This window comes from Adiantum capillus-veneris, chromosome 29 (assembly GCF_014529385.1).
Source record: "Adiantum capillus-veneris isolate H3 chromosome 29, ASM1452938v2, whole genome shotgun sequence".
Taxonomy (NCBI): Eukaryota; Viridiplantae; Streptophyta; class Polypodiopsida; order Polypodiales; family Pteridaceae; genus Adiantum; species Adiantum capillus-veneris.
Genome location: NC_140959.1, coordinates 120,997,839 through 121,009,149, shown reverse-complemented (window position 1 = coordinate 121,009,149; position 11,311 = coordinate 120,997,839). Strand labels below are relative to the sequence as shown.

Genomic DNA, 11,311 nt, shown 5'->3' with positions numbered 1-11,311 from the left:
TCACATTATTTTTGTGTTTACATATTCTAAAACCTTGTGTTTATGATTTCCAAGAGAATTTTGACACCATCTTGTTAGTTTGATGCCTAAAATTAAAAAAAAATTAGTCATAGCCAACTCCCATGAGATCCTCACATGAGGCTTTATGGTTCAATCCAAAAAAAGAAACTTATTATAACATTAAAGCCAATCCTCTTAAGCATCAAGTTTAGCACTGTTATCCATGCATTCAAAAATCCTGCAAAAAGTTCAACTATAAAGTTGTGATAATTTCCTTGCCTTGGTTTTTCAAATTGTTGGTTTTTTGCTACCTTGTTTTATGGCAATCAACTTGCTACTTTTTGGCTTTTTGGCTCATGGTTTACATATTGTTATTGATAGGTTTTTGAAACATAACAGTTTTGGAATTTCTTAGGATCTTAGCAATCTTTATGGTGTAGCTAATGTTGCTAATCATTATAAGCTTTATGGTGTCATTTACAATGTCAATAAGCTTTGGTACAATAGTTTAAGGTGGTTTTTTGGATCCAATGAGCTATTTGGCTTTAGATTTGCAGGCCTTAAAACCTCAGGTGAGGATCTCTCAAAGAGATGGCAATAAGTTGTTGAGGTGCTTTGGGATCTTGCAACGTTTATGTCTGGCTATGATAATGACCAAATTAAATTTGACTCTTGAATATTTATGGTTGATAGCATTTGCATCTGACTGTTGAATTGGTTCTAGTTAGCTTAGAGTTTGAACTTGTTGAACACTCTTTATGGGTGATGAATTGTTGCAAAATAGTTTTGTTGTGATTAGACTATGGACATTTTGTTGATTACTTGATGAATTTTTTTCTATGGAAACTTTGATTATCATCAAATGCCTTAAATCCTCCTATGAGGGGCTCCAATGAGCTGGCATGATTTGGAATACTAAAAATATTGTTGAAAAAGAGGGGAAATGCTGTCAATTTTTTTTGCAATTTTAAGAGTATCTTCACTAAATGTTTTCCATTGAAATGAAAGGACATTTTGAATTTGCATATTGTGAGTTCCTTATCAAGGGTTTTCTAGATAGCATACTATCAACTTGCTAGCTTTTTTAGGTGTTAGCATTCTTCATGACAATTAACTTATTGGCCCTCCAGCTTACTGACTTTTTTAATCGTGTTGTATATTGTTATTACTATGTTTTTGGAACATAAGGTCTTTGGCCTTTTTCGAGGATCTAATCAATCCTTATGGCATAGTCAATGGTTCTAACCATGGTAGTAATTTCTCGGGTGAAAGATCTTGAGCACTGTAGCTACTACATTTTTCAAGTTTTTGTAAATAATTGCACGGTTTTTATGCTTACTTTTCACATGGACTTCCAAAATCCACTTCTCCATAAAGTTTTGGGTAGGTTGCTTTGGGACTCCGTAGCAATTCATAGGTTGAGGGAAAAACTGAGAAGCACAATGTTGTGTGTGTGTATGTGTGTGTTGTGGAAAGAATCACCATGTGTGAGCATAGGAGCAAAGCTTGGCATACAAGGTCAATGCCAAAGGCAAGCAGGTGTAACCCTAAGAGAGGCGTGCAAGCAAAGTGAGGAATATACATATGTAAAAGGGATCGATCAGCTTGTTTTTTAATGAGTTGATCAATCAAATCATTTTTTAACTAGAGTAGGTGAGTGTGGTGTGGTAGCATGTGTTCCTTATTAAACAGGAACATGTGGACCAACATCCTTTTTGAGTAGATGCGGCATATGATCTACAATGTTCACAGCCAGGCCGTGCAGGTGCCCATGTATTGAGTAGTGTCCATGTGTTGGGTAGGTAAAGCCATATGGTATTAGATAATCATTGCTAGATCATGAAGCACACCTAATTGTGGTAAGCAACATGAAATTGTATGTGCTAGTTTTGGCAATAGGTGTTTAACGAAGCAAGTGTCCCAATTAAGAAATGCAAACCTGTAATGACTAAACGTATGGAGCAATGGCATGTAATACGTAATCAAGATGGAGCATGTGCATCTATCATTAGTAAAAGCATACTAGATATACCAAGGGATAAACAACAAGCAAGCCCCAGATCTTGACTATAAAGCCCATCCTTTAGGAGAGCCAATTCATGAGCATTCGCGCGCGCGCGTGTGTGTGTGTGTGTGTTTGTGTATTTGAGAAAGTCACAGAGATTGAGAGAGAGAGAGAGAGAGAGAGAGAGAGAGAGAGAGAGAGAGAGAGAGAGAGAGAGATGAGTGGTGTTGGATACATGATGGATAAGCGCATTGGGTATTGAAGAGATTGAGCATAGCATTGCAATTTTAAGGGTTGTAGACCAAGAGTGAGGGAGCAATTGTGCTCACATCCATGCAACAAGGCGGGGTTCTCTCTTTTGGAGTAGTGATAGGGTTAGGTAGTTTTTGCACTTTAGGTTAGGGTTGACTTAGATGCTCTTAAGAATTGATAATCTTAGTTTCGCATTGAGGACACTACAATATGATGACCACACAATGTTCTTTTCACGCCGTTGACTTGTGAGTAGATAGTGGTCTTGACCTATGAGACCCCCATTGCATATGTTTGTGGTGCCTCTTGCATTCATTTTCCACATTAGACTAGAATTAGTCTAAACACTAGGAATAAAAAGTCATTTTAGAGTTGAGGAGGCTCAAAAAACCCTCACTAGTGTCCCCCAATGGTTGAGATTTCTCATGCTAGTAGCACTAGGTTGGTAATGTAATAGGACATAAAAGTGTCGTTTGCAAGGTCTAAGAAAAAACTAACAACTCCTAGAACAGAAGTCTATTTCCAAAATCCTTCCTTGAGCATATTCATAAGACCCATGTGCTTTAGGGAAAATTATGAAAATAGTGAAATTTACACTAAAATTGGTCTGCCAAGCTCTAAAAGAAGGTGCATTTTTGCACACCACTAAAAAAAGGAACTTTCTTAACTTGGTGCTCTCAAATAAAAATTGATCTAGACATTTTTACACTTTTCTACACAACTATCATAGTATAGCCTTCAAATGAATGAGCTGTTATAGCCTCAAAAAATCCATTGAAAGCTCTACATTTTTGTTGAAATTGACATGTCTATTGACAATTTGGGGTGAGTGCATGCAGGGTTACAAACCTCTAAATGACACTCCAATTCACCACACCAAACAATTTGCCCCTATAGTTCAAAGTAAACATCAAAATCTTGCAAGGAGATTGATATCATATAGCTCTTGAGTGGTACTCTTTGAAACAAAAACAACCACAATTTGTTCAGGATGGTTTAGATCCCTCTACATTGACACTCAATTCACCACACCAAACAATTTGCCCCTATAGTTCAAAGTAAACATCAAAATCTTGCAAGGAGATTGATATCATATAGCTCTTGAGTGGTACTCCTTGAAACAAAAACAACCACAATTTGTTCAGGATGGTTTAGATCCCTCTACATCCTTGTGCTTAGAGAGAAGCTTCTTTCTCTTTTCAACACATGCAACACAATGCTTACTTGCAATATCACGCAAGTGCAAAGGGAAGTGTCCATTATACGCATCCTCAACCACATGCCTCTTGAAAGATAATCCTTGAACACATTATTAACCATCTTCTCATGCAAGTTTATCATACATCCTTCTTGCCATACAGGTCACTCCAAAGAACTAGCAATTAGCAAAAATAGATTCCATGAGACCCTAATATCCCGAATGGTGCCACTTGAAACCATGCATAGTGCTTTGCAAGTTGTATCCACATCCAAGACCATGATGTCAAAGACATCGCCACCAACCTTACAAGAATTACATGTACCTAAAACAATGTCAGGGAAAGGCACAAACATCCTTGACCATCACTAACAAGCCATTTAAGTTCATCCTTTTGGATATCAAAACAATTAGATGCAAAATAAATTTCCTTCTTGTCCATCCAAGAGCATGCAATCAAATCGTGTTTATTGAAATATGCAAACTTACGTGTGCCTTGTGGTTTCTTACCCAAGCTCAACATTTATTTGGAAGAGAAGTATTTTCTATTGCAAACATACATACCTTTAGCACCCTGCCTTTACAGATATAACAAACTTCAAAAAAATCACGGTGCCCTTTTTGAGGCAAACACTTCACAAAATTAGCAATTGGATGAAAAGATAGCTCGAGGCATGGCGTTTTATCATAAATTTGGAAAGGAAAGTTATAATCTTTGACCGAATAACACAAATTGTAAACCTAAATACCAATTTTGTGAGGCTTCTTTGGGTTATGGATCTTGCATGGATTGAGCTTGCATTTTGAAGGGATGATGCACTCATCCACCATTACACAATGACCAAGATTTTACTTTTGTAACTTGTAGTTCAACCTTTCATCTAGCTCAAGAGCCTACCACAATTTATGTTATCTACATCCACCAGGCTGCCTTTGAGCATTATCTCTGAAACATAGAGATTTTTTAATTTGTTTAACTCAAATTTTCACAAAATTTAGGGAATACCAAAGAGCCTCTTACATCATCTTTCTAGTAGTGACCCTCTCTTGGCATCTATTGAAGGGCCATGCTCAAAACAACACTCAAGAAGCATAGGAAAGAGTCTTTGGATAGAGTCACTCAAGTTGGCACACCTTTGTCTCTCATTTGAGCACATATATTTTTCTCATTAATAATATGGTCAATCAAATCAAGTGGAAATAAAATCAAAAAAATATTAAAACAACTCATGAGGCAAATGTCCTAAATTAGGCCCTTTTAGTCCATTGAAAGGATGAAGATGCCAATATGTCCTTGAAGGTTCATGTTATTACCACTCTTCCACTTGAGGGGAACAACATTAACAAAGTCACAATCATCCTCAAGAAAATCATCAAGAATAGGTCCTTCAACCTCTAAAACCTCATCATCACCACATTCTACTCCCCTCGCCTTCAAATGCACGATCATGATCACGTTGATCATCGAATTATTTGCATCGAATGGGTTGGCTTATATGCTAGGTGTACCTCCTATTCATCTTGGTCTTTGTTTGTGAGGTTGACCCAAATTTTTACAACTCTCAAGTGATAAATTTGTGGATGCTCCATTCTCATGCAAACAGGCACCATTACCATGCATGCAAGGGGCCTTTGGTCTACCATGCTTTCTAGATTCAGGAGGGCTTCCTAGCTTATGGTGGAGTTGATTCATGTTACATTAGGTCTAGGTTCCTCTCCCATAACGAGCAATCAATTTTATTAAGCCCCAACATGAAGAGGTTCTTCACTACCCAAAATTTCACAATTTTGCAACATCACCAATTGTGTGTGAAGAATCAACAATTGAAGGTTTCCTTGCATGTGTTTATTTCTGAGGTGATATCATGCTTTCAAAGCACATGGAGCTTTGCACAATGAAATGCGCAAACATCACCCCATGAGGCTTTGTGTTTCTTTGCATCCCCTCCAAATCTGCACAAAAATCTCTTGGTCTAAGCATAAAATTTCCCCAAACCCCCCAAAGAAGAAAACCTCCACATGCAATTCTCTATACTATTGCTACATATTGTCCTCCTCAAGCAAAGTTACTGGCTCTTGCAATGGGGAGCCCTCTTGACCCACCAAAAAAGTATGAGAGCATACCGTGAGCACCCTACCTCCTCTTGAGAAACTTACTAGAGATCATGCTATCACTCTACAAAAATCCACCACTTGTTTGATGTTGAGCGCCCTGTTCCCCAATTTTGACCTACTGCATTCTGCTTTGGGTCAATTGACCTCAAAAACCCCTTTTAACCAGAGTCTTGGATGGATCTTGGATCCTCCAGCCTGAATTCACCCCCACTTCTAAGAGTAAGTACCCACGCTTGTGGAAATTGGAGCTTGACCTCCCATGCAAATTCCTCTCAATTTAAAAAAGTGGTATTTCTTGATTAGAGTTGATGTGATTTGCATGGATGGTAGGCACGCACCAAGCCTACAAAAGTTCCAAGGTTTTTTTTCAGGTGTTTTGAAAGTACCTTCAACTCTTAAAGCCAACTTTTCCTTGTAGGATTAATTCCAAGAAGTTTGCCGGTTAAGAAGACATAAAATTTTCTTAGGACACAGAAGTGTCCTATTGTAAAGTGGACCAGATTGGCTCAACTTGCCTGCTTTCCTCAGGCTTCTCCTATTAATAGAGACCTCTAGTTACAGATCAAGAATTGGGTCATTACAACGTCTTATTCAGCCTAGACTCCACACCTCCCATCGAAAATAAAGGCACAGTGTGTTAAACAGATATGGGGGATGGCAATGTATGATATGGTTTCATTCGTACAACATGAGCACATCTGGTTGGACTGATTAGAGTCTCTACGTAGCCTATAGGTGTTTTCTCTGAGTCTTTGAATGACAGTGTAAGGACCAATCCATTTGTGCAAAAGCGATTCACTTAGACCTGTTTTCGGAGTGGGTAGTAGAGTAACACCTTCGAGCCCTTTGGGTATTCGACGTGGCGACGACCGTCATCATAGTATTCTTTATGCCGTGTTTGAGCTTGTTGCAGATTATGCAGGAGGGAACGACGCAGGAGTGGTTGGACTTGCTGTAAGTGGTTTAGCCATTCAATTGCATCAGCTTTGGTTGGTTGAAGGTGAAAATGGTGAATATCAGGAGGAAGGCGCGGGTCCCTGCAATAGAGAGCACGGAATGGGCTGATTCGTGTAAAGGCCTGGACTGAAGTGTTATAGGCATGAATGACATAGGGAAGAATTTGATCCCAATCCTGATGTAAAGGGTCGACAAAGGCAGAGATTTCTTGTTTAATTGTTCTATTCATCCTCTCTGTTAAACCATTGGTTTGAGGATAGTATGGCGAAGTAAAGAGCTGCTCTATTCCCAAAACAATAGTGAGTATCCGCAATTCTTCGCTCTTGAACTGGGAGCCTTGATTGGAGAGTAACTGCTGGGGACAAACATGGCTGAAAATAACCTTATGTAAGAGAGCATGGGAAACTGTGGTGGCAGTGATATTAGGTAAGGCAATGGCTTCACAACATCGGGTCGAGTAATCTGTGATGGCTAGAATGTAGTGATTGCCCTGAAGAGAGGTTGGGAAAGGGTCCATAATATTCCAGCCTACAAGCTGGAAAGGCTCGTGGACTAGGATAGGGGTCAAGTATCCAACTTGGTTGCAAGGTGTTTTGATCTCCTAACAAGTCGAGCACTGTTGAATGAATTGTGACACGGATTGGTGCATATGGGGCCAGTAATAGTGCTGCCTAATTTTCTCCAAGACTTTATGGAAGCCAAGATGACCTGATAGAGGGTGACTGTGGTAGTATTGTAAGTAATGTTGCCTAAGTGCTGTCGGTACATAGGTTCTTGGTGTGTGAGTGGGGGATACAAAGCAGAAAACATTGTCTATGATGATAAAGTTCTTATGAGATGGCAGACAGTGGAATGACTGAAGTTGCCTAATGACCTTTTGAATCTCCGGGTCTTTGGATTGCATGGTGGCTACTTGAAAAAGATTAATGGGTAGATCAACAGGAGGTGGGCAGAACTGTGTGGCCTGAACTTCAATCCGAGATAGAGTGTCAGCGACGACATTTGTGATGCCCCTCTTGTATCGTATGCTGAATATGTATTCTTGTAGAGCAAGGATCCAACACAATAGACGACCTGGAGGATGGTGCTTCTGCATTAGTGCAATTATTGGCTGATGATTTGTCTCAACCAATACTTCTGATCCATGCAGGTAAGGATGCAGCTTGGCAAAAGCCCATACTACAGCTAACAGCTCTTTTTCGGTAGTGGAGTAGTTGACTTCGGCTGAAGTAAGAGCTCGACTGATAAATGAAATTGGTTGCCATTTTCCCTTTTCATCAGCCTGGAGTAGGACTGCCGCTAAGCCTTGATTAGATGCATCTGTTTGTAACACAAAAGGTTTTCAAAGTTAGGATGAGCAAGAACTGTAGCATCCATAATGAGCTGTTTGACCTTGTAAAAACTGTTTTGGCATGCAATAGTCCATTGATACTTGGCACCCTTCTTGAGTAGCTGGTGAAGAGGATAAGTCATGGACGCCATATTGGGGATGAACCGCAAAGAAACATTGGCCATGCCAAGAAATCTCTGAAGGTTCTTTGTGTTCGAGGGAGGAGGATAATTCTGGATGGCAAGGAGTTTGGAGGGGTCCAATTGAATACCTTCTGCAGAAATGACAAAGCCTAGGAACCGGAGCTTAGTAGTACCCCACTTGCACTTCTTGAGCTGCAACTGTAGGTTGTATTTGTGAATGCGCTTAAGGACTTCAACAAGAACATCTAGATGCTGCTTCCAAGTAGATGTATGGATTAGAATGTCATCGAGGTAAACCAAAAATACGCCATCTTGAATCAGATCATGAAAAATAGTATTTGCTGTTCGTTGGAAGGTGCTGGTTGCATCTGAGAGACCGAAGGCCATTCTAGTGAACTCAGAGTCCCATTGGGGTTCGAAAAGCGGTCTTTCTTGTCATCGCGGTGTAGGGGAATCTGCCAGTAGCCAGAGGCGAAGTCTAAAGAAGTAAAGTAGCGAGATTTGCCCTATCTATCCAGAAGGTCATCTACCCGAGGCAAGGGGTAAAGGTCATGGGTCGTAATCTTATTAAGAGGCCTAAAATCTATACAGAATCTGTACGTCCATTGTCTTTGCGAACAAGATGAGGCTCAGAGGCCCACTCACTGTTTGAAGGTGTGACTATTACTTTTTTCATCATGTCTTGGACGGCTAAATTGATTTGAGCGTTGGCGGCTTGAGAACGGCATCGTGATGGCATCCTAATTGGTGTTGAGCTGCCTGTACGAATAGTGTGAAAGACAGGCAAATTGATCTGTGAAGTGGTTTCTTTTTCCTGAAATAATGCAGGAAAGTGTTGAAGGAGACTGCACAAATCTTGTGTGTGAGTAGCGACATTGATGGCTGTGTATTGAACTTGTACAAAGTTGGGATTCTTGATGTGCGATGAGAGGAAGGGAATCGGGAGTGTGTTGGGTAGAATTAAGTGCTCTGTGTCAAAATGCAGGCGTGCTTTAGATTTGGTAAACCAATCACACCCAATTGTGATAGGAAACAATTGACGAGGAAGAACCCAAAAATCATGAGAAAAAGTGGTGTGAGACAAATGAAAAGTGCAATGAGCCACTGTGTGAGAGTGATACAGTTGTTTGTTATCACCAAACAAAACTAAAATGGGGAGTGCTTAACCAGTGTGTAAACCTAAACTATTAACTAGATGCTGGCTAATGGAGGAAATGGTACTACTAGTGTCAAGTAATGCCTCATGAGATGTGCCCTGAAGTTGCAACAACGTTGAGCACACCTTGTGTTTGGAAAAAGCGGTTGCTTGTACTTGCGGGGGTTGCCCTTCCACCAACCACCCGCTCATATGTTTTCCGGCAGAGTGGTGAGGGTTGCCTCTTTCGCAAGTTGAATTTGTGCATTCTGTACTTGTTGGGCAGCTCTGAATCTGTGACAATGCCGTTTAACATGCCCATATATATTGCAGTAAAAGCATTTGGGGTGGCCTTGTGCGTCTCTGTCAGGTAATGCTCGTCGATTGTTGAGCTAGGCATGTTGGACATCAGTGGCCATAGGTGTGGGTACTTGATCAGTAGATAATTGAGGAGGAAGTTGTGGTGGGGAGGGTGAGGCAAAAGTTTGGCTTGGAGCTGACTCAGTTTGACTAGCTCCCTCTATACGTTGGGAAATTTGTATTGCTAAATGAAAGGAGGTAGGACCTTGATCAGGTACCCGACGAGAGAGATCATGACGGAGATGAGGCCATAGGAAAAACAATTTCATCTCTTCTGACATGGTAGCATTTGCGCACAGTAGCAGTTGATTTAATTTGACTGCAAATTGAGCGACCGGCTTGTGTTGTTGTTGTCGTAGTGTGTTGGGTTGTTGCAAAGCGGTCTGAGTGATATTCTGATGAGCGAAATTATGTACCAGAAGTGCCTTGAGCACATGCCAATCATGCTTCACAGCCTCAGGTTGCTGTACGAACCAAGTAGCTGCAACGCCTTCAAAAAGTGTGCGAGTCTCCAATGCACGGCGCTCGTCGGACCACTGGTGATAGCTTGCAATGTTGTCAAAGTGATCGAGCCATGTGAGAGCATCCTCTGTGGGTAATCCAGAAAAGGGTTTGGGCCGAATCTTATGGTCTGTTTTTTGAGATTGTGAATTGTGGGCAGTGATGTAGTGAAGCAAACTTTGGTTCGTCTGGTTGACTTGTAACAGCAGGTTAGACATAGCATCAAGCATGTGTTTCAGGGGAAGAGAGGATGTGTTGAAGCATCAGTATATGGAGGGGACTGAGCTTGGTGTACAGGTGACGATGGGTGACTCATGGCGTGAATAGGGGACACAAAACAGTGCGACTGCGCGACAAGAGGTTGGGGACTAGAGCAGGTGAGCATCAAGGCAAGAATAGGCAACAGAAAGAAAGAGCGCTAATGCCCGTCAACTCCACCAATGTAAAGTGGACCAGATTGGCTCAACTTGCCTGCTTTCCTCAGGCTTCTCCTATTAATAGAGACCTCTAGTTACAGATCAAGAATTGGGTCATTACAACGTCTTATTCAGCCTAGACTCCACACCTCCCATCGAAAATAAAGGCACAGTGTGATTTGCATGGATGGTAGGCACGCACCAAGCCTACAAAAGTTCCAAGGCTTTTTTTCAAGTGTTTTGAAAGTACCTTCAACTCTTAAAGCCAACTTTTCCTTGTAGGATTAATTCCAAGAAGTTTGCCGGTTAAGAAGACATAAAATTTTCTTAGGACACAGAAGTGTCCTATTGTAAAGTGGACTAGATTGGCTCAACTTGCCTGCTTTCCTCAGGCTTCTCCTATTAATAGAGACCTCTAGTTACAGATCAAGAATTGGGTCATTACAACGTCTTATTCAGCCTAGACTCCACACTATTACCAACCTAGTGTTATGAGTAAGGAATATTAAGATTACGGCTATAAGGATTCTAGGAAATAGTGTAGTAGCTTCACCTGTTAGAGATGTTTGGGATCATTTGTGCTCAATAGGTAGTTAACAAACCTCTCTTATTTCCATGCCATTTTGAAAAACTTGCAAAATGCCCCCTTTTTATTCATAGATTCATGAGTTTTTTCAAATTTGAATAAAATAAACTCTTATGCAAATGTACATTTATTCTAACTTGCTTTATAAACATTTCACCCGTCTTGATGAACTCACATGATATGCTAACATATTATAAGTGGAGCGCGTTGGGCCGTGCGTTTGTTGATGTTCCCTATAGTTCTTTATGAGGACACTCTAGGATGCAGCAAATAGAGGACACAAACATTACCCACTGGAGTGCAAATTTTAAGG

General features: G+C 40.6%; 1 protein-coding gene across 1 annotated transcript; it reads right to left on the bottom strand.

Moving 5' to 3' along the window:
• Positions 1-6,071: 6,071 nt before the first annotated feature.
• On the bottom strand, positions 6,072-10,880 carry LOC147419857 (uncharacterized). Its single transcript, XM_086506183.1, has one exon. It carries the CDS (start codon positions 10,224-10,226, stop codon positions 9,528-9,530), a length of 699 nt encoding a protein of 232 aa, XP_086362309.1. The 5' UTR covers positions 10,227-10,880; the 3' UTR covers positions 6,072-9,527.
• Between the last annotated feature and the right edge of the window lie 431 nt (positions 10,881-11,311).

Coding starts and splice junctions, on each gene's coding strand:
- LOC147419857 (XM_086506183.1), bottom strand. CDS start 10,226: ATGCTTGATGCTATGTCTAACCTGCTGTTACAAGTCAACCAGACGAAC.